The 24,489-nt window shown below is 41.5% G+C and overlaps 1 protein-coding gene across 1 annotated transcript in view; it reads left to right on the top strand.

Annotated features, from left to right (window-relative positions):
* Window positions 1-24,489, top strand: part of LOC113409599 (1-phosphatidylinositol 4,5-bisphosphate phosphodiesterase gamma-2-like) — an 86,120-nt gene that overhangs the window by 16,783 nt on the left and 44,848 nt on the right. The window contains exons 3-5 of the mRNA XM_026663716.1: window positions 17,420-17,560; window positions 21,246-21,339; window positions 22,745-22,792. Coding sequence (XP_026519501.1) covers window positions 17,420-17,560; window positions 21,246-21,339; window positions 22,745-22,792 — 283 coding nt within the window. The remainder of the gene's footprint in view (window positions 1-17,419; window positions 17,561-21,245; window positions 21,340-22,744; window positions 22,793-24,489) is intronic.

A 24,489-nucleotide genomic window follows, 5' to 3' on the forward strand; every position in this document is an offset into this window, starting at 1 on the left:
TCAAGATGCTTCCACTGCTCCAACCTTGAGTGTTGCAAGTTACAGCAACCTAAGCGCAGTCCACGCTGGTGCTGTGTCGGCAGGAGATGCTCTTCCACTGACATAGCTTCCACCTCTCACGGAGGTGGAGTATTTATGCTGACAGGAGAGCACTCTCCTGTCGGCATAGAGTGTCTTCACCAGATGTGTTATAGCGGTGCAGGTGCGACGATGTAGCACTTAGACCTGCCCAAAGTCTAGATCCTTTAATCACTGTAGCAAAGCTGAAATAATGGTGGTTGTATGGTCTAATCCAGAGAGGAAAGCTTGGAGTGTCTGACATTGGGTGCATTAATTTGTTTCTTTAATTTGCAGCAATAGTTTCTGTTTTGCCCATACCAACTTAGAGATGTTGGGGATGCAGTTGCAAGGTTCTAACTCAGGGGTCGGCAACGTTTGGCACGCGGCTCGCCAGGGTAAGCACCCTGGTGGGCCGGGCCAGTTTATTTACCTGCTGACATCGCAGGTTCGGCTGATCGTGGCCCCCACTCGCCGCGGTTCACCGTCCCGGGCCAATGGGGGCGGCGAGAAGCAGCACGGGCGAGGGATGTGCTGGCCGCGGCTTCCCGCTGCCCCCATTGGCCCGGGACGGCGAACCACGGCCAGTGGGGGCCGCAATCGGCCAAACCTGCTGCGTCAGCAGGTAAATAAACTGGCCCGGCCCGCTAGGGTGCTTACCCTGGCGAGCCGCGTGCCAAACGTTGCCGACCCCTGTTCTAACTCATGCAGACCTTGATTAGCCTTGTTCATTACGGGGTTTCCTTACAGTTCTGCTGTATATTTGCAGTGCCTAGCTGGCCTTTAATTTAAGAGTAAGTATGTGTCTGGCTACTTTTGGACTATATGAAAGATGGCAGGTCTTTTCCCCCATGAGTTTGTTAGTGAAAGTATATTTTCTGCTCCAACCTCTTCTATTAGTGTAAAATGAGACCAGCTAGCGAGAGTAACAGGCAGTTGTTGTTGGTCTTTTCTAGCCAAAGCTAGGATTTCCTATAATAATTAGAATATTTTCATCTAAGCCTATCTAATTTAGCCTCACAAATCTCCTGGTATTATTATATCCTTTTTACAGATGAGCAAACTGAGACCCAGAGAAGTTATGACTTGCTCAGGATCATAAAGCAAGCAATTGACAAGATCAGGGCACCAAAAGACCAATCCATAACAGCCATTTCATCCTTTATCTACATTGAACTGCTTCGTGGAAAGCCTTTGAGGGAAAGTTTGTGGTGACTAGGTTCTGCTGGAGTCAGTGGAAGATTTGCAATTTTCTGCAAACTTTTCCCTGGATTCCCACTGCTTAACTTCCAGCTGGATGATTCACAGCTATGAGAACTTACACTCAGATGAGTTAATAGAGTCTCAGTTGAAATGTGAAAAAGTAATGTGTGTATGTGTGTGTGTGCATGCATGCAAAGATTTTGAAAAGAAACTTCTTGCTGAAGGTAAAAGGGTGGACTATCTTGACATTTCTTTATCTACTTGGCCATTTTGAGAGCACCTCCTATCCTCTGTAAAATGACTTCTGCAATCTTTTTTTAAGAAAAAGGAAGCTGACCTAGATTGTCAATATTTTTGATTTCTTCCATATTGTGGTAAAATCAAGTTAACTTTCAGATATGTGGGAATGTTTATAAAACTGGGACAGGTCACACCCACTAGTCAGGAAGTGGGGGGAAATTTGGGAAGGTTCCTCTTTTCGCTAGCTCTTGGCAATAAATGCCAGTAGTTTGATCCTACATATTATGGACTTGCTCCTTCCTAGGTGTGTGTTTCCCTCTCCCACTTGTCAAATTTAAAAAAGACTTTGATTTTAAAGATATCCAAACTAGAGTGGTAAATTAAAAAAAAAAAAAACAATTAATTGATTAAAAAAAATTAAATTAACGGCAGGGTTATTTCTTAAAAATAAACCTACCGGTATTTAAAATTAAATTTGAAATTGACAATGTATGTTAAGGCCTAAATTTATTATAACCTATTAACATAATTTAAATTAAATACAAAAATATTAAGCATTAACTTAATATTAACTTTGCTGCCAAGTTAAACAAACAAACAAACCACTGAACTGGCGGAAGTCACTAGCTAAGCACCTAGAAGGGGCTAACTCAGTTTTTGACAACAATAGCCTCTTCTGCGGGTGCAGAGAGAATATTTTCTTCAGTTTATTGAACCAGTTCAGTTCAATGATTAGTTCATTCAAAGTTAGGAAACCAGCTGGGAGTTGAAAAATAAGGAAAGCTTGTCTTCCTTTTCCAATCTATGAATGAAAATTAGGTGTGAGAGGATGAGACCTACTAGTTTTTAAAATCTTAAAGGACATGGTGACCAGAAACAATCAGTGTAATTAATTAACTACAGATAATATTTCCTTTGTTTAATACATGGAAAAATATGTTTGATAGTTTTTTTTCTTATGTATCCAGCACATTTAACAATAAAATTAAAATGCTGTTTTTATGCTTTTTAAATTACATTTGAATTTCCATCCAAACAGAGCTTGACTCAAATTGCAAATAAAAAAGAAATAAGAAATGGATTAGTCACCATATTCTGACACAATAAAAAAATATAAGGAGTTAAGGAGTATAAAGTTAAGCTATGTAATTGCTTAAATAAATGTGTATAGGTGTAGTATATTTTATTGGTTAGCAAAAAGAAGCACCAAATTTACTGTAAAGGCTATATTTAATTGCAAATCAACGTGTTTTACTAACTAATGACAATCAATCTTTCTTAAGGAAAATAACTAAAAAGTAAAAATGTAAAACACATTTAAAACTGATAAATTAAATCAAGGTTTCCTTCTTGCTGAATTAAAATCAATGATTGAAATCACTTTGATTTAAATCAATCCACCTTGATCCAAATCAATCCACCCTGATCCAAAACCATTGAGCTTCTGTTTAGAAGATGGTATGTCAGTAGTTCTTGATACTAACTAGGTAATTATAGCATTCCACCAGACTACTGATAGAGTGGTCCATAGCGTGCATAGTTCTCAGCCTCTGAGAACTCTGAACACCTGTTGGATTGGTTTAGGTGTGGACAGCAGGGAGTGAGGTAGCAGGAAGGTTGGTTACAATAGTCAAGGCAAGAGGTGACCAAGGGACAGACAAGGATTTTAGCTGGTAGAATGGAGAGGAAAGGATGAAGTTTAAAGGAAGAAGTGGCAGGATTTGGTGATGGTCTGGTTGTGGGAGAAGTGGGCAGAGATACAGCTGACGTGCAGATTGTGAGCATCACTGGGCTGTAGGAAGGGCGACGGAATTATTGACATTGATGGAAGGGGGAAGTTTTGGAAGGAAGCTGAGAAGTTCAGTTTTCAATAGGAAGTCGGCTATGCCAAAAGAAGTGGTCAGTCATGCGTGGCTGTACAGAAGGTAAAGGTAGACTTTGAGAATCATCAGGGTAAAGGTGGGAATTGTAGCCATAAGAATGGACTATGCCACTCAGGGATAAGTTGGAGAGGCAGAAGAGGAGGGAGGTCAAGGACGCTGACAGTCTGGGAGGAGAGGAGTGCGTGTAGATGTGGTCTCCTCTTCTCATTACTCATAATTGTTAAATTGTCCATTCTCTGTCTCCCTCTGCAAACTTCTGGCACAGTATGGCTGCTAGTCCCACATCTAGCCCCTGTCAGCTCTCTGTGAGTTTGCAACAAACATGGGGTTTTGCCGTTGTGCAAATCCAAGCTCTTCATGAGCTGTCTGTGATCTGCATGAGAACTGGACTGACGGTAAAGCTCACAAAATGTAATTTGGAATGAAGTCTCCAACTCTTCTTCCTCTTTCTCATCATCATTCTCTTTATTAGTATTGTAGTAGCTGCTAGGAGCCTGAATCAGGGGCCCATTGGGCTAGGCACTTTACACATGCATTCTAGAAAGATGGTTCTTGTCCCAGAGCTTACAATTGAAGTATCAGATTGGAGATAACAGGTAGATACAACAAACAGATGTGGGGAGTCAAGACAGCAATGGGATGGTTATGAAGACTCATCAACTGTGGTCGTAGCATATCAGCTGTCAGACCATTATCTGGTGTGTTTTTTGGTAGGCCTCACATCAGAGAGGAGTTTCAAGGAGAACATTGAGGAGGTTTTGCTAATGGTCTTTATTTTTTCTGCAATTGTTGTTTTTCTTAGAAGGTTAAACAGCTGTGTTTGTGAGTGGCAGACCTGGACACCCAGATAATGGGCTAACAGTTGCTAAACACTGGAATATAAACGGTCCAAATTAAGGCTTTTAATGCTGATGATACGCCTCAGAGTAGAGCATATTAACCATTTCTTCAGCCCAGTGCTACCTGGATGCAATGTAAGAATATTGTGCTTGCTGCTGTCTGCTACTTCCTTCATTTGTAGTGGAAAGATGTGAAAAGCGCCATAGTGCAGCATATTTTATTTTAGTATAAAGTAAAATAAAATACTTAACTGCTCTCTGCCTCAGTTTCCTCATTTGTAAAAAGAACATAATTTTCATATTCTACCTAAAAATTAAATCTGGCTATGGAGAACTCTTTCCTCTTAGTTCTCTCCTTTCCAGTATTGGCATGTAAATATGTCTTTATAACGTATGGCCTGTGTTTTCTGATTGCAGTTACCCTTCTTGCACATGCAAATATCAAACATTCGGGGAAGCGTTGTGGCCTAGCAGATACAGAACTGCACTAGGGTCAGAAGACTTGGGGTCTATTCCTGGCTTTGCCACTGGCCTGCTGGGTGACTTCAGCAGGTGACTTCCCCTTTCTATGCCTCAATTTCCCTGTCTGTAAGATGGGGATAATAATACTGACCTCTTCGTAAAGCACTTTGACATCTACTGATGGAAAGCTTTATAAAAGGGCTTGGTGTTATTATTTGTGCTTGTAAATTGGGTGGTTAAGCTCCCAACTATCCGCTGTACAATCATGAACTATATGGGTTTTTGTGAGAGCACAAACACAGATTTAGAGACTGCATTGTGGAAAAAGTGGGTTTAAGAGCTTTGTAACAACCTGTGAAGTATGTAAATCGGCACTATTCTACCCATGCAGTCCAGGAGCCTTGAGAGTCCTCCTGCCTGACAAAGGGAATTCCACTGAATTCCTGTTTAAAACAAAACAACCCCCGCCCCCCCCCCAATTCCTTTCTGGAGGATAGGTGGGATTTTCATGCTACCTTACTGTATTTACAGTGGATGAATTTAAGGCAGAGAGTCACTGGCAGACAGAAATAGAATCTAGGAGTCCTGTTTTGCAGTTTCTGGCTCTGCTCATGAGATTGCACTGCCTTTGTTCTCATTCTCAGATTGGATTACTCTGTATGGTAGGGAACTCTGCCTGTGAAATGTGTCTCTTGCAGTATTTCACCCTTGTAAGAGGATATCTGATTACACTGGTCTACAATTTTTGAAAAGTCGTCTGTTTCAGAGATAAAATATGCTATTTATTATGTATTTTGATGTGCTGAATTCAAATATGACAATTAAAACAACTGATTGGCTACTGTTTCTAAGATATTTAAGTTTTTACATTTTATGTCTATGTATATTGTGTAGATAGTAGAGTTTTAATCATAAATTGTAAACCTAGGTCTTTTCATGTGTTTATGGTTGCTTTACATGATAATATTTCACCTGTCCTGTTTATGTAACACTTTAAAAATCAGCAAAAGGGTTATATAAATAAAATTTATTATGAAACAAAAGGCAAAAAACTATTATGTACATAGGTTAGTCCTATTCAGTGTCTACTCGGCGCTTCTTGGCTTGTGTCTTGTATTCATTAAATGGAGCATCTCTTGTCACTGTCCAGCAATAGTCTGCAAGCATTGATGGGCTCCATTTGCCCTGATAGCGTTTCTCCATTGTTGCAATGTCCTGGTGAAATCGCTCGCTGTGCTCGTCGCTCACTGCTCCGCAGTTCGGTGGAAAAAAATCTAGATGAGAGTACAAAAAATGTATCTTTAGTGACATGTTGCAACCAAGGGTTTTGTATGCCTTGAGGAGGTTTTCCACCAACAACCTGTAGTTGTCTGCCTTGTTGTTTCCGAGAAAATTTATTGCCACTAACTGGAAGGCTTTCCATGCCGTCTTTTCCTTGCCACGCAGTGCATGGTCAAATGCATCATCTCGAAGAAGTTCACGAATCTGAGGACCAACAAAGACACCTTCCTTTATCTTAGCTTCACTTAACCTTGGAAATTTTCCACGGAGGTACTTGAAAGCTACTTGTGTTTTGTCAGTGGCCTTGACAAAGTTCTTCATCAGACCCAGCTTGATATGTAAGGGTGTTAACAAAATCTTCCTTGATTCAACAAGTGGTGGATGCTGAACACTTTTCCTCCCAGGCTCCAATGACTGTCGGAGTGGCCAATCTTTCTTGATGTAGTGGGAATCTCTTGCACGACTATCCCATTCGCAGAGAAAACAGCAGTACTTTGTGTATCCAGTCTGCAGACCAAGCAAGAGAGCAACAACCTTCAAATCGCCATAGAGCTGCCACTGATGTTGGTCATAGTTTATACACCTCAAAAGTTGTTTCATGTTGTCATAGGTTTCCTTCATATGGAATGCATGACCAACTGGAATTGATGGCAAAACATTGCCATTATGCAGTAAAACAGCTTTAAGACTCGTCTTCGATGAATCAATGAACAGTCTCCACTCATCTGGATCGTGAACGATGTTGAGGGCTGCCATCACACCATTGATGTTGTTGCAGGCTACAAGATCACCTTCCATGAAGCAGAATGGGACAAGATCCTTTTGACGGTCACGGAACATGGAAACCCTAACATCACCTGCCAGGAGATTCCACTGCTGTAGTCTGGAGCCCAACAGCTCTGCCTTACTCTTGGGTAGTTCCAAATCCCTGACAAGGTCATTCAGTTCACCTTGTGTTATGAGGTGTGGTTCAGAGGAGGAGGATGGGAGAAAATGTGGGTCCTGTGACATTGATGGTTCAGGACCAGAAGTTTCATCCTCTTCCTCTTCCTCGTCTGACTCAAGTGAGAATGATTCTGGTGCATCAGGAACCGGCAGTCCTTCTCCGTGGGGTACTGGGCGTATAGCTGATGGAATGTTTGGATAATGCACAGTCCACTTTTTCTTCTTTGACACACCTTTCCCAACTGGAGGCACCATGCAGAAGTAACAATTGCTGGTATGATCTGTTGGCTCTCTCCAAATCCTTGGCACTGCAAAAGGCATAGATTTCCTTTTCCTGTTCAACCACTGGCGAAGATTTGTTGCACAAGTGTTGCAGCATATGTGTGGGGCCCACCTCTTGTCCTGATCTCCAATTTTGCAGCCAAAATAAAGGTGATAGGCTTTCTTAACCATAGTGGTTATACTGCGCTTTTGTGATGCAAAAGTCACTTCACCACAAACATAGCAGAGGTTATCTGCACTGTTCACACAAGTACGAGGCATCTCTGCTCACTTTGGCTAAACAGAAATGTGTCCCTTTGCAAAATCAAACACTGACAAATAAGAGAGCACGACACTGTATGATTTCTAGAGCTGATATAGGGCAATTTGTTCAGTAGAGTGATGTAAGCTTCATTATGATTGCATCACCCATGACTTCTAGGAATAACGTGATGCAATTCATATCATGTATGACGCAATACCAGCTTCAGATTGCATCATTCATTGTTTTGTCTAAAAAGCAAGTACTGTCCAAACCCAGTCATAGATTTATTCATAGATCCAGTCAAAGATGTATTTTAGTCATTTCTGGTTTAAATTGAGATCCCTTCCCTTTATAACTCACTTATCCTCCACCATTCCCAAGTCAAGGGTCGTATATACTGACCCAATAGCATATCTTGAAAACTAGAGCCAATCAACAATTTTAAGCATCATTTTCGTTCTCAGTGACCCAGAATTAGTAAAGTTTGACTACATTTATTTCAGAAGCATTTTGGCTGTAGAGCAGTGTTATCAATGTTTGCCAGAGCTGTACTACACAGAAGCATAGTGTAATTATCTGCATACCAGCTGGCAGACCGGGCAGCCATCATTGGACAGGAGTTTGATATAGATGTTGATACAGTCATATCTATCATGCCAAAGATAGTGCCACTCTGATTACTAAGGGTGGTATTTCTTTTAAATTAAATTGTGATCTGTATAACTCATGAACTTTATGCTGTTGTGCAAAGTTTGTCTCTGAAAACGTAACTGTTAATTTTAGTTTGAGAATATTAGTTAATGGCCTTCCAATGAGAGAACAATTAAATTGTGCACAATTCCCCAGCCTTCAGAGACAGGGGTAAACATTTTTTTAAAACATCTGTGAGTGCTATTTTCAAAGTGATGTAGGTGCCTAAATCTCATTGAAAGTCACTGGGCTTTTGCCAACTCAGCATGCGAGTTGCATTTGAAAATGTAACTTAGGCACCTAGGTCACTTGCTTTTGAAAGTTTTACTCAAGATCATCTTGCTGAAGGAAACTTGCTGTGTTGTGGGAAACCCTCATCTCTTTCCCCTTCATATGAACTGATCTAAAGACCAAAAATAAACATTCATGCCACCTACACCTTATGGAAAAAGTGGTGAATATTTTGCATATTTTCCTATTGAGAAGTGAAGGTTTTTACAGTGTGTAAAACAATAGGAGTGCTTCTGTTGGCTGAATTTTAGGGTTGATTATGTCAGTTTCTAGGAGTAACTTTTATTTTCTTGGTCGTCAGAGCCTTGCCACTCTTTCTTTTATCTGTCTGAATTTCCTTAATTAGCAGTGTATACATACATGTAAAGTTTTACCACACCAATCTCTTCAAAATTGCATTCCATCACTTCCTTTCTCTTGTATATCCTGAATGGCAACTGAGTGTTTTATTAGCTCACCTTAAAAAGTTAATTTACTTTTTGATTTGTATGAAGTTACTTTTCAAAGAGACGTTAAAATTCACCATTTTTTTTTCTTTTGAAGCTGATCTATTTCAGTTCTTACCCAGGGGACTTTCAAGTGCTTTGGTGTGAGTGTGTATGTGTTTTTTTTCAGCTGGGTATTTAGAGCTTGGTTTCTGTGGTAAAATGAAAAGATGAACATGTGTAGCCTTTAACTCCTCTGTGATCACTTCTTCCCTCAGCAGCTCATGCACTTTGTGTTTAAATGCTAATTTACAAAGGCCAGACTTCCTGTTACGGCCAGTCACTGAAACAGGGACAGCGTTTAATGAACTTCATAGCACTTCTGCACCATAAATGTGCATGAATGCACCAAGCATCCACAACTCCCATTGACTTCAGTCAGTATTTTATTCTTCAAAGCTCCGGATTTCATTTCCATTAAATGTAAATTTTATTTCACTTCTTGGGATTTAACCCTCCCCCCCTTTTTTGTGTGTGTGTGCATTAAATCAGGGGTGAGCAAACTTTTTGGCCCAAGGGCCACATCTGGGTATGGAAATTGTATGGCGGGCCATGAATGCTCATGAAATGGGGGGTTGGGGCGTGGGAGGGGGTGAGGGCTCCGGCTGGGGGTGCGGGCTCTGGGATGGGGCTGAGGGGTTCAGAGGGCAGGAGGGGATCAGGGCTGGGGTAAGGGGTTGGGGTGCAGGAGGGGGTCAGGGGTGTGCAGGCTCTGGATGGCGCTTACCTCAAGCAGCTCCCAGAAGGAGCAGCATGTCCCCCCTCCAGCTCCTACGCAGAGGCGCAGCCAGGCAGCTCTGTGCGCTGCCCCATCCACAGGCGCCGCCCCTGGAGCTCTCATTAACCGCAGTTCCCGGCCAATGGGAACTGCGGGGGCAGCGCTTGGGATGGGGGCAGCGGGTGGAGCTCCCTGGCTGCCCCTACGCGTAGGAACCAGAGGGGGGACATGCCACTGTTTCCAAGAGCTGCGCGGAGTGGGGCAAGACCCTGCTCCCTGGCTGGAGCGCCGGAGCGGGGCAAGCCCTGGGCCCCAGATCCCACTCCCCGGCGGGAGCTCGAGGGCCAGATTAAAATGTCTGGAGAGCTAGTTGCAGCCCCCGGGCCATAGTTTGCCCACCCCTGATGTAAATGTTATAAAGTGGGATAGAAACCGCTATATGATTAGCGTGACTTGGCCTCACAATTTCAAGCCCTAGCCTTTTCACATTGACTGCTGCCTAATCTAAAAGATCCCAAACTAGAGAGGACTGTAAAAAATTCAGTAAAGTTTTGTGAGCTGCCTAGTGAGAAGTCTTCTATTTAAAATGTAGTTATAGTCAGGAAAATGGTACTTGTCCTTACCGTACTCTTGTGTGACCTGAATTTGTTAAACTGTGGGTGTTAGCTTTGCACCTCCCGCTAGTTTCAGTCTGTCACATGGCTACATTCCCTGTCATTTGGAACTTTAGCCCTGTGTGTCTTCTGCGTTATATCAAATCCTTAGGCTTTGTAACTGTGTTTCAAATGGATTTGTGGTTTATAATTATCGCTCAGTCCACTACAGCATAATACCTCTCATTAAATTTTACTGTCCTCGAATCAGGGCTTAATTTCTCATAGAGTATTTCCTGGAGTGCTGGGGCTCGGGGCTGATGCCCCATGCAGGGCATTGGGGCTCGGGGCTTGTGTCCCGTGGGGGCCCCCGGGGCTTGGTGTTTCTGCCACACGGGTTTGAAATATTTACCAGAGCTCTGCTCCGGACAGCTTCGGTTGAATTGAAGCGCTGCCGTGAGTCAAGTTATTTTCCATACTGCATGTGTACCAAGGTGTGTGAGATTTCTGGGGTGTGTACTGTCTGTAGGTGGTCAGGCCGCCTTACTCTCTGATGAAAAACATTGCTTTGCACTCACAGCACTACACCATGTTCGTGTTTTGACTAAAACAACAGGTGTACAGTGGCACACCTTGTTAGTGGCAATTTGATAGTTAATTCTTGGGTTATGTGGAAGTGAGAATAGAGCCATTGTCTCTGCCAACCACAGCAAGGTGCATTTGCAAAAGGAAACTAAAAAAGCTTTTTTACATTCGCTGGGTGCTCATTTGCACACTTTCCTACACTGCAGAGTTCTGTGTGTCTATCAGATCAAGTCAGGTTTCTGCCCCTCCCAAGAAGAAACCTTCTCATTTTATAGTGCAAATGGCTGATTATATTTTCTGAAATCCATTTCTCAAATGCATGAGCAAAATTTTGGCTACAGGCAAAATCATCCTCTGTTCATGTGTTTAAGTCTGTATGTGTACTCCTATCCATACTTACATATATAGTTCTCTCTGACCATACCACTAAAGTTTTCAAAACTTCTTATCTTTTCACATCTTATCTGTCACCGTCTTCTCTCTTGTCTTCCTGAGACCCTACTTATTCCATCAGGTCAATTCAAAGCACTGCTCCTAAATTAATCTTCCTGACATGTTGTTCTGACCATGTCACCCTCTTCTTTCAGTCCCTTCATGGTCTCCTCCTTCTCCAGCACATCAAAAACTGGCTTCTGGGTCTGATCCTAAACCTGCTGATGTCCTTAGAAGGACTCTGATGGACTTCACTGGGATTTGGATAAGGTTCCTGGTCCTTACCTGTAAGGCAGTTCATAGCTCAGTTGTTCCCTCCCTACTTACTTGTTCTTATATATTATCACTTCAGCCCTGCCCTACTAATGAAGTCAGCCTCCATTGTCTGTTTGTCCACGTCTTACAGAGGCATCTTTATACTTTCTTTTATGCCTACCTCTCATGCACAGAACACCCTCTGTGGAGTTGTTCATCAAGCCACTACTCTTCCTTCCTTCAAATCCTTTCTCAAGATCTTCAAGATCCTTACAGACCAGTCAGTTTAACTTCTGTACCGGGAAAGAAAATGGAGCAAATAATTAAGCAATCCATTTGCAAACACCTACAAGATAATAAGGTTATAAGTAACAGTCAGCACGGATTTGTCGTGTCAAACCAACTTGATAGCTTTCTTTGACAGGGTAACAAGCCTTGTGGATGGGGGTAAGCCGCAGACATGGTATATCTTGACTGTAGTAAAGCTTTTGATACTGTCTCACATGACCTTCTCATAAATAAACTAGGGAAATACTACCTAGATGGAGCTACTATAAGGTGGGTGCAAAACTGGTTGGAAAACCATTTCCAGAGAGTAGTTATCAGTGGTTCAGAGTCATGCTGGAAGGTGTATAACGAGTGGGGTCCCGCAGGGATTGGTTCTGGGTCCCGTTCTATTCAATATCTTCATCAATTATTTAGATAATGGCATAGAGAGTACACTTATAAAGTTTTGGATGATACCAAGTTGGGAGGGGTTGCAAGAGCTTTGGAGGATAGGATTAAAATTCAAAATGATCTGGGCAAACTGGAGAAATGGTCTGAAGTACATAGGATGAAATTCAATCAGGACAAATGCAAAGTACTCCACTTAGGAAGGAACAATCAGTTGCACACATACAAAATGGGAAATGACTGCCTAAGAAGGAGAACGGTGGAAAGGGATCTTGGGGTCATAGTGGACCATAAGCTAAATATGAGTCAACAGTGTAACACTGTTGCAAAAAAAGCCAACATCATTCTGGGATATATTAGCAGGAGTGTTGTAAGCAAGACACTAGAAGTTACTGTTGGTAACAGCTGGGTAGATGGCTTGTAGGGTGAACCTGGCCTATGCATATACATTTTCTTAGAGAAATTTTCTGTTTCCAACTGTTCGTTACATCCAGAGGGTAAATTTTGTCATTTATTCTGAGTTTGTACAGCACCCTGCATAAGGGTCCCAGTCCTGATTAGCCCTTGCCTCTAGGCACTACTGTATTAAAAATAATAGTAATGCATATTTTGAACAATGTGACTATTTAAATAAGTATTTCTCTTGGTAACTTATTTGAATGGAGAAGAATATAGATTTCTTGGGTCAAAAGTTGTCAGGCAAAAAACTTGGAGCCCTGGTGCAATGGGAGTTCCTGGAGGCATTGTGCATAGAATCCATGCAACATCTCTGTTATAATACTATTTATCTACTTCCCAATGCATAGAAATTAAGACTTGCCTAAGGCCATGCATCTCGCTGGCAGAGCTGGAACTGGAATTTGAGAGGTCCTGGATCCTAGCCTCATGCGCAGGCCACTACACCACAAGTCCATCTCAGGGTCTGAAATACTATGGTAACTGAAGGTGCTTCGGGATCCAGTCCGGACAAGTAGTCACTTGAATAAGTTGTCAAAATTGAGAAGATGACTGACTAGCCTCCCAAGTAAATCCTTTTAAACCCTACAGAAATAGCCACCTAATGGAATGAATGAAATGTAAACTAGAAGCCTGACATTTTGAAACCGGTTTAGCGCGTTCTGGCTGTCCAAACTGGCATGAGATTTATTGGAATAAATGTGAGGTTTTCCTCTTTCTCATGTTGCTGGGTTTGAGTCTGTGGCTTCATTTGATTTTGTTTTATGGTTATATATTTCCTTGGGATGTGTGCTAGTTGTCTTGTTCTGAGTACTCTTTTATGGACCAACAGGGAGCCTGAAACTCTAAGTATTACCTTTCGGGGCCTGTGTTATTTCTATTAACTATGGTGGGAGCACGATCAGGCCATTGGTGTCAAAATTTACCCTTGGACATACATACTGGTGTAACGAGAGTCCTGTGTGCATATCTGGGAGCGGAACTTGGCTTTATATTTTGAGCACACGATTGGGAAGATGAACGGGTCTAATGCTTCAAGACAGCAAGAGGGTGGCAAATGATAGAATTTCTGGTGCATTCTACAAGTATTGTGGGGGCAGGAGTTATTTTCCGTTTGTATTTCCCAATAAAAGACCATTCTGTTAAACTGCCAGTGCATTCTAGATGTTTGATTATAAGCTCTTGTCAGTACAGCAAACTTATCGGACTGAATTTGAGACATTTTTAAACAAATCTTTCTCCAGGGTATGCGTTTTCCTGGCTATACCCTTTTCTCATTCAGTCAGGGGCAGCCAGTCTGGATAGTGGAGTTGTAGAGTTTGATCCTACAGTGAGCTCTATGCCTGTGAAGTCAGAGGAGCTCTGCACAACAGCAGGATCACATCTGTTGTGGATCTTCCTCTGTCTCTCTGAGGGTCTAGCCCATGATTTTCACCATGACAGTGCCCTAGAGAGAGCACTTTTTCCCAGTGCGTTGTCCCCCCTCACAATTCACAATATAGGCCGTATGGGAAAGCCCTATAATATTTAATACAAAAGGATAGCCCTTCTATAGGGCGGCCTAGTTTTAATCATCATCATAAAATTAAACACAGAATTATGTATCTTTATATAAAATTCGACAAAGTGGTTAAAAAACAGCCTTACAGAATGGTTATCCTTTCCTATTCTAGAATTTATTTAGGATAGTTTCTTCAGCAACCTATCAATTTCATCCCTATAAAATTCTATAGAACTTTTTTTTCTAAGGGAAATAAAGTATAATAATTCCAGGAACATAAAAGATACTGAATTTGAACCCTTGATAGGGAAGTTGACCTACATCACTCTCATTCTTTCTATTCTCCCTCCCTCGTAACTGCCTTCCCTCATGGTTGAGCTTAGTCACTTAGGCCCAGGTTTTTAAAGTCTTTTTGTGCTCACTTAATGCCTAAATCTCTTTTGAAAATGAGATATAGACTCCTAAATCTGTTAGGCATTGCAATGCTGAGCAGAACAATGCCTAAATATTTTTTAAAAATCTGGTCCTAACTATTCAGCTACCTGTTCTAACTGGGTAATAAGTTTACTATCTGATTTGTCCTCCAATTAAATGAATACTAAAGCACATCTGAGCAGAGCCTGGGATGCAGTGTGGCTCTTCTTGTCCACACACAAACTTGTTCCACTTCAACTATGCTGATAGAGTTAAAACTATATAACCCCTGATAGTATAAAAGTGCTTATAACTAGTATAGCTTATTCCTGTAAGGAAAGGGGAATGAACTGTACCTTATATCAGTATAACTGCATCCATGCTAGGGGTTGTACCAGTATAACTATATTGGTAAAAAAAATAATCACCCAATCACACACCCTAACCAAAATAACACATACACACCAGAGAGGGTGAGAACACGAGAGTGAGGTATCACCGTTATAATGCAGGGAAAAGAATGTGTGTGTGTGTGTGTGTGTGTGTGCAACAGGGAAGAAATTAAGCAAGCTTGTCTCTTTCTATGTCAGAGGTCAGTATGGGGTAATAGTAACTCAAAATGGAAACAACAATTAGGGTTGGGAAATCTTTGTTTTTATCTCTGGATTGTGTTTCTGGTGTTCAGTAGAGTTACAGTCAAGTCAAAGTTTCCCCCAGCCAATGGCTCATTGGGCTGACATGGTTAAAGCATGTCAGTTTCATAGCCCACAGTACACAAGGGAGTGATATGGCCAGTATCATGTTTGACTGCCTAACTCCATGGATCAGGTACCCATTTTGCAGTTGGGTGAACTGAAGATGGCCTTTCATTGTGAGATCCATCAAGACTAAACCCATAACCTTCAAGATTGGAGGTCTGGAGTGGTGGCTGAGTGGTTAAGGCACTCAAGTAGAGTTACAGGGAATCTGATAAATGTTTCCTGTTGGTTTACTGTGAATTGAAATCTGGTCTCTGCACCCTGATGTGTCTTTGTCAAACCCCCTTTGACATGCTTGGGAAGTAACACCAACATTTTAAAATGTGGACGCTGTGACGCTACGGTAACCCATCACAGACACCTTAAGATAGGCTCAGATCCATTTGAGGCATCTAAGTAAGAATTTCAGAGGGGCTGAACACTCAGTGGGAGCTCTTCGTTGCTCAACATCTCTAAAATTCAGGCTACATATTTCAGTGCCTAAACGTAGATTTAGGGGCCTACTCTATGCAGCCACATTTGAAAAATGTGGATGGAGATTTTTCCCATCTATTTTTTCCCACTATTCTTACTGGGAGTTAGTGGGTGGAATCTGGGAGAAGGAGTGGTCACTTTATCTTGCAGATAAATATCTGGGGGAAATAAAGCTCCTTGGGGCAGGGACTGTCTGTTTGTTCCATGTTTCTACAGAACCTAGCACAATGGGGACTTGGTCAAAGGCTGCAGCTTATCAGGGCTACCTCAATACAAAATAATAATCATTTTCATCCCCTTTCCTAGCAGCAATGTCATCTCTGGGATAAACAAGTCCAAATGGAGCAGTAAGTTTGGTCTGGGATAGTCTCACTCACAATAAGAACTTCCTAGGTGTATGAATATTCCACCATCCAGGCTTTGCTGATCAACCCTTTCCACCATCTCACACCAAACCACATCACATAAAAATTAATCATCCCACAGAGCTTTAGAAACAGGTGGTCAGCCATTTCCCTCTTTATTTCACTACATTTGATATGTTGTGATCTAGTAGCAACGAGGTGTTCTTTTAAAATACATTGTCTGTATCCCTGAATTGTAAAACACACAAACAGAAACCCCCAGTCAATTTCCTCTGACACTGTATGGTTTGATAAACACATTTCAAGAGCAGCTGTGCAACTTTTTTTTTTTGGTTCACTCCTCATCCTGTAACAAGTAACTCTTGACCTGTCAAAAGTAGGAAGAGCCATGCGTGCTTCTGTCCAGTCTACGGGCAGAACGAAACCACTTCCTCAGTTTTCTAATAAATATCTTATCGTAAGAGTGCACATATTCTATTTCAGTGCTGCCTCACAAATATTATGCAGACCTAGGCCTCGGGCTATGATAAGGACTGACTCTAGGCCATATATCAGCACAGTGTTCTCCTTTCATGATTTTTTTAAAGTGTAGCTATGCTCTATGGGAAGGCATAGGTCACTCAGCAGTGCTAAAAGTTGTATTAAAAGACAGAGACCTGTTTGGACCTGAGCAGAGGAAGGTTCATAGATATCGTAATGGTTACATTGAGGCTTAGCCAAAAAAAGTTCTGAAACGTAAGTGTAAAGTGTAGATTTCGCACAAAAACTGCTCAAGTTCTGCAGACCAGAAAAAGTTTGAGTTGGTTTCATGGTGCAAATAAAGTAACATCAACTAGTGGTGGTGGTGTGTTGTCCATTTAGAGTACCCCCAAACAGTTTGCCATTCAAAAAGGGAACTCCAGTGCCAAAGTATATCACACCTGCAAAAGTGTGCGGACAACTCTTCCTGTCGAGCCTATTGATTTTGATATATAACTTGGTCAGTGGAGAGAGCATCATGGTCCCAGGAATAAAAAGAACGAGGAGTACTTGTGGCACCTTAGAGACTAACAAATTTCTGCAAAAAAGCCGCCTCTGCCTCTCCCAGTCTCCCCTGGCCCAGCCTTGAGGGCTGAAACACATTTAGGCAGTCACCACAATAGCAAGTCCCAGACGTCAGAATCATATAAATTAATACAATAATAATAATAATAATTAATAATAAATGTTTTGACATGTTTGTCTTCTTGCATTGGTCTCTGCTGGAATTATGTAAGCACAGGTTGTACTGACACATGTTATTTTCTTTCAGTGGATCTGATGGAAATAAAGGAAATTCGCCCTGGGAAAAATGCAAAGGATTTTGAGCGCGGGAAAGCAACACAGAATAAAGAGCATTGCTTCACTATTTTTTATGGTACCCAGTTTGTTCTCAACACCTTAAGCTTAGCAGGTACTTTTTGTGTGTGTGTGTCTTTCTTCTTTAAACCTTAAACAGTAAACCCTCCAGACTAGGGATTTATAGCATTGACAGAGCAGTAATGCAAAGCTCAGGCTGTTTTTCTTTTTCCCTGGCCTTCCTAACACATACCAAACATTTAAAATTGAGGAGGCTGAGAGAGAGCACCCTTTTCCCCCTACTGCTTTTAATGCCCCTGAATTGTGGCATTTGTAATTTTTGAGTAAAATAATTAATTGGGTAAGATTTTTTTTCCTTGTGTTGTTTAAAATGATCATTTTCATGGCTTATGAGTGGGTCATTTTAGGTGTTTGAATTGTTGCAAGCAGCCTTGTGCCCTCCTTGACACCAGCACTGTGTGTTTTAGGAAGATGAAATGCCTATTTCTCACTGCAAAGCACAAGTGTGAGGTATAAGCAGGAGATATATAGTAAATCCCTATGTGTATGTTTCTGTTGATCCATTTCTTTATACCCTGCAGCTTCCTGATGCCTCTTTAGAAGGAACATTATAGAGAGTCTTTTTTATGAAGTACATATCTTTTATTCATTCACTCATGTTTAGCAGTGTAGATCCTTTCCGGTTAAATATCTCAGGTGAGATTTTTTTTTTTAACACTGGAGACCTGGGTGAAATCCTGGCCCTATTGAAGTCTGGAGATTTTGCCACTGGCTTCACTGTGGCCAGGATCTCACCCCTGGGTCTGAAACCTGCCTGGGGTCACAAGTAAAAGTGAATTTAGGATCCATAGCCTAGTTTTTAGTGACCACATCAGAAAAAACAACCACACAACTGGCAGGGTCTGTTTACTTAGGCCATGTCTATACTGCAAAATTAAGTCAACCTAACTTACGTTGGCATACGGTCGTGACAGTAATTACATTGCTTATGCGTGTCTACACTTTGCTCCTTGTGTCAGCAGTGCGCTTCCTTACCAGGAACGCTTGAATCAATTGTACTATCAGCGTGGGGCATTGTGGGATGGCTTCTGAAAGCCAGTAACAGTTGATGTAACCAACGCAGTGTCTACGCTGACATTGCGTTGACCTAACTATACAACTGTGACTCTACATTCCTCATGGAGGCGGAGTTATTAAGTCGTCATAGCAGGGCAATTACATCGGGAGCAAAATTTAAGTGTAGACACTTCCATAGTTAGGTCAACATAAGCTGGCTTGCATTGACCTAACTCTGTAGTGTTGACCAGACTCTATGAGAGGCCAAGCACTGGAATAGGAGGTGAATTGTATGCTCAAGTGCACTGTAAGGGCTGTGTATGTCTATATGAGGAGAAGGGATGTTAATCAAATTGAAAGGTAGGGAATTGAAAACTAATACAAGGAAATATTTTTATGCGCAACACAATATTATGCTATGAATCTCTTTGCCACAAGATACCATTGAAGACAAAAGCTTAGAAAGTTTCAAAAATGGATTGGATATTTTTATGGAAAATGAAATAATCAAATTACATTAAAAAGGGTGGTTTAAAAAAAAAAAAAAAAAAAAAAAAAAAAAAAAAAAAAAAAAAAAAAAATAAAAAAAAAAAAAAAAAAAAAAAAAAAAAAAAAAAAAAAAAAAAAAAAGCCAAAACTAGAGTTTGGATGTGATATAAACCCTTATACTTCAGGGCATAAAACAATTTCTAATCAATGGAGATTAGGAAGAAGGGGATAACTATCTACTGAAGGGGTCTTGAATCTTCCTTGGTACAAGAATACATGGACTGCTGGTTTCACTGCATATGGGAATTCCCTTGGTCCTATGCTTGATCAACATTGTCAGTTTCATGAACATTAAATTCACTTGCAAAGTTGTAATAAAAACTGAAGTAATTTTTAAGATGTTCCTAGTAGAGTAGAGAAGTGATCAGTGTGTTGTAAGCATTATAATCCGAACAGCCATAGAGATTTTTTTTAAATGTGGAAGTGATGCACTCCCTAGTTGAGGTACTTTCCCATGTGTGTAAGCAAACCCCATATTTATGCTTGTGAAATAATGTATTGCACAGAGGATTGGTGTACTCAAATGTGGGTTTACATGTGAAGGAGCATGCACAATGAAAATTAATGGCTGCTTGTGAAAATTTGGCTCCACATACCAGATTTGAATTTAGATTAAGCCCATGATATCCCTGAAATTTCAGATTGTGCAGCATCACTTTAAATATAATTGTGCACTCAGCACTGTTGGGCTGTATTTTTCCCTTGTTTTTTTCTCAGAATCTAGTCTCTGCAAGTACTTTGAGAACAATCAGTACCAGGAGGTATGTTGCCATAACACTGGTTCTCAGAACAACATGACTGATATTTTCAATTTCAGGAAAATCCTTTTCTTTATTAAAGCACTTTGTCTTGGTTTCTGAGAACAATACAAAGTAACTGTTACTTAAGGGGGAATGGCAGCTTTCTTTATGGGCAGAATTGCTTTGGGACAGTTAGACTGGCAATGGGTGGTGTCTGTCCTTCCCAAAAAAGTAACTAATTGAAAAAGATTTCCACAGGGATCTGAAGCTGGGCTCTGGCTTCAGTTTTGGAGAATACAGCATTGTTTGAAAGTATACTTTTAAAAACAATCTGTATCTTTTGAGAGACTGTTTTTGTTTTAAAGGATATTGCAGAAATTGCTCAAGTTGGAGATATTGGCTGGAAATAATTCTTCAGGAGGACTGTTTTGGTGGAGGGATGCTTTGATGAATTTCTGAACTGGAATGCAGTAACGCAGGGCTGTCCAAATTCTGCCCAACTGAGGGCTGCAAAGGCTGCGCCTAATCTGCAGCATGAAAGGAAAATTGCAACCCACCTGCACCTTTAATAATACAAATTTGTGTCCCACAGGGACTGTAGCTCCCAGAATGCTATCTGACTAGTAGTTACTCAGATCAGGTTGGATCATCACCAGCTGGCCCTTCTGGTTTGTGGGTACTAGAAGTGTAGATGCAAACTCATTTTGGAACAAAATAAAATTTCTAGCCATTTTCCTTCTGAAAATAGACCTGAAAATGTAAAGCTCAGGATGAAAGGAACAAGCATCTGAGCTCTAATTCTGCAGCAGGAGTCTGAGGGAATTTAAAGACTCTTCTCCCAAATACACCTCTTATGCAAGAAGTTAACTTTCCCCCAAACCATAGTCTGGCATAGACTGTGCATAGTGGTGTGATTATGGCAGCCAGGATGAAGGATTTGTTTTGCAGGCCACTCAGAAATGTTAAGGATTAGGGTTAGAGCATTGCATGCTGGAATCTGCAGTATCCACCGGCCACATTTTCATTTTAAAGGAGAAGGTGGCTCTGGGCTACATTCAGCCCATGGCATGCACTTTGGTCACCTTGAGAACAGAAGATGGAAAAAGCAAAAATTCTGCTGTATCACAGTGAGAGCCTAGTTGTAGGTTGGCAGTAATTCTGCTGCAGCTTTGAAACTTCTTATGTTCTGATGAACAAAGTTTTAAAAGGAGATGTTTTTGATAGGTCTAACAGGTTTTTTTTTTTTTTTAATCCTTAAGAATTAACATAGATTCTTTCATTGGAATGTGTTGCATTGGCAGCGTAAAGCTCTGTAGTGAGATTATCGTAGAGAATGGGTAGCCAACCCACCTCATACACCAGGGCTTATCTAAACATCACAGATTATGTCTTTGTTATGTATTAATGTTTCTCACAGTGTATTAATCTTTGCAGCTGATTCCAAAGATGATGCTGATAAATGGCTGTGTGGCTTGAATATCTTGCATCAAGAGGTTATGAACGCGTCCACACCTGCAATCACAGAGAGGTACATGGAATTTCCCCCCTTTGTTTATGAGAGACTCTTCAACAGCTTGACACTTCTTTGCAATTTGACAGTGAAAAACTGAAAAGACATTTTCAAGGATGAAACCAGTGTGGTCTGTCAGTTACATTAAGAGCAATACTCTACAGACACATGCTATGCTTAGAAAGTGTGGTCCAAATTCAGATCTTGTAGAAGCATATGCTACTTGATAGTCTTCTATGAAGTTATGGCTACTTACACTGTGATGGATTTGGCTCTATGGTTGGTTGGTTGATTTGTTATATAAACTCACCTGGTTCCAGGTTTGGATGCCAAAGAAAGTCTTTAAGAAGTTCATGGGAATGTCTGGTCTATGTGTGTGTTGGCGTCTGTTTCAAGTGAACCAGAGTTTCTCAGGATCTCACAACTAGAACCTCTTTTTCCCCCCTCCCCCTTCCCACCACCCAGCCCTGGGCAGAGAATCCCCCTCTTCTCAACAGGCCCTGAGCTCCCTCCCAGACTTGATCTTTTCTCAACCCCTTCACCTTTTGTTAACAGTGGGGGAAAGTCATGGCCTGCTACCCTGTCTTTCTTTATCGGTTGTTTGTCCAAATTGCAGCTCAGGTGTTGATGCCCTGCCCATCTAAATCCAATTTCAACTGGGGAAAAAGTATTCCTCACTTCCTGTCTTTAACTTTTGTATGGTGTTGCTCTGTGCTGTTATACAGTTGCTGTGCATCACTCTAGAGGTGTCTGCATTTCAGCAACAACAAAGTGATTCCTGTATAGACAGAGTATATGAAGTTTTTAGTGAAATGCTATGATTATCCTTTGGGATGAAACATGTCTATATAAACAGATCTTCCCTGTCAGTATTGCCAATATCATTAAAGGGATGCTGGCCCTAAAATTGACACTTCTGTCTGATTTATGTTTTTTTAACCTAAGATAGGTAAAAGATTATTACAGCTAAAAGAGATTAAGTGGATTTTCTTTTTCATTTTTACTTCATGCATTTGACGATATTTGAGACCACATCCTCAACTAGTGTCAATCAGTGTAGCTCCATTGACTTAATGGAGCTATGCCAGTTTATACCAGCTGAAGATCTGGCTCCTTTGTGCCCAGTTATTTTCACTGTTTCCCATATGTATGGTTAGTCATTTCCCTTGTTTATGTGGGCTTGTCACGCAGCAACAAGGGGACAAAAACATTTTGTTTAGAAATAGGAAAATATTATTGTAAAGCCACAAAAATTAACCAGGGCAGATGCAGCACCTGAAAATGCTTGTAACTCGTTTTTCAGAATGTGCTAGATTTCCAGTTTAAATATCTCTACTTACTTTCATCACTGAAATTGTGATATTGAACAGGCTCTGTTTGCTCTTAATTCTTTAAAATAACTTTTCTGGTTTTTTTTTTTAAGTTGGCTGAGAAAGCAGATCTACTCTGTTGACCAGACTAGAAGGAACAGGTATGAATCTCACCCTTTTTAGATTTTGCTTAGTTTTCATGGTCAGTTTTTCTACCTGAAGTATAGGAGTGGAATTTAAAGTAACAAACATCACTTTGCATAAGAAAGATGTGACTTAGGTAACGTGTGGGAGTCCAGGACACTGCACCTGCTCTTTCGTTAGTAATTTGTGTTCAGTTTTGTTATGGAGACATCAAGCATATGAAATTCACTGATGCGTATACATAGTGTAACAGAGAAGGAAATGACCACCACTGAATCATTTTGCTTTTAGCCCTTTCGTCATGGCTGGAGCTAGGATGCGTGTAGTTTTAGGCAGGGAGAGGGGATGTTTTCCCCTTCCCGCTTTCAGCTCCCCACTCCCAGCAGCACCGAGCTGCTTCCTTTGGAGAGGTAATCAAGTGGGAACCCAGAGGCTGGGACTCTGCTCTCCTGCCTGAGCTATGCCCCCAGCACTGCCTGAGAGGGTGAAGAGAGTGAGGAGGGGCACAGATGGAGTTGGCCTAACAGCAGCAGCCACAACAGTCCTTCCTCCCCACACTGAGTCAGAGCCTTGAGGAGGGGGAGCATGATTGGGTGAAAGGACAGGGGAATCCTTGGAAGCTGAGGTAGGGACAAGGAGATCCATGGGGGGGGACAGTCTGAGTAGGGATAGAGAGACCAATGGAGCAGGGTCATCCTGGAGATCCTGGGAGTGGGGTAGGTTAGGCAAGGGGAACACAAGATAGTCCTTGAACATAGAGGTGGGAGGAAGCCAGCAGTGGTCTTTCAGAATTAGATTGACGACTGTGGCAGTGTTCCAGAGAGTTTGCAGAGTTCTCACTTGCAAGAACTTGCTTTGGTAAATATAACTTGGTGAAACTGGCCTGGAGGTTTGCGACTGTTACTCTGTTATGTGTCAGGGGAGGAGACCTAGGGCTTAGGAGTTACCTCAGGATTCATGCTTCTCGGCTGAGGAAGCCGCGGCATATTGTAATTATGGAGGTGGCATATTTGGGTTCCTGTGGGAAATGGAAGCTGCTCACTTCAGGCCCATGCAAAAAATGGCGTAGATTTTAGTCTTCAAAATTTCCCTTTGTGGTGAGTGAGAGCGAGAGAGAATCCTTGCTCTGCTAGCTGAGGTGCTGGATAGCCTGTTGCAGTGCAGAGGATGCTCTCTTGCAAATTCAGCTGCAAATTTCTCTTTAGAATTGATGTAAGTTGTACGATGCCTTGAGAAGGAAATTAACTGCTCAGTGGGTGGCACTTTAATGCAGCTTAGCTATCCCATTTTCCCAACAGCATTAATGTTTGTACTTCTGGTTCAGTGCAGAAAATAACATTCGTTTCCTCTCATTTAGCCTTTTCCTAAGAGTAAAATAAAACATTCTCATTGTCTGGATGAAAACATGTTACTGCAGGAAATAACACCATTCTGCAAGCAATCTGTAGTACTGGGCAGATGACTGCGATACAAACCGAGATGGAAGGGCACGAACAGAATTGGGTTCTCAAGCGTAGGGGCTCAGAGAGATTTTAGATATCAGAGACTGACTCGCTTAGTCTGGAGTGGGAGGACAAAGTGTGCCAGCTGCACCATTCTTTACTGGATGCCAGATCACGTCACTGCACTTGGCACCTGCTCTGTTGCTGATGCATTTTGATAAGAAAGCACCACAACAGGGGAGAACCATGAAACAAAGGAAAGCCATAGGGCA

This window comes from Terrapene carolina, unplaced genomic scaffold, assembly GCF_002925995.2.
Source record: "Terrapene carolina triunguis isolate 2854851 unplaced genomic scaffold, T_m_triunguis-2.0 Scaffold33911, whole genome shotgun sequence".
Taxonomy (NCBI): Eukaryota; Metazoa; Chordata; order Testudines; family Emydidae; genus Terrapene; species Terrapene triunguis.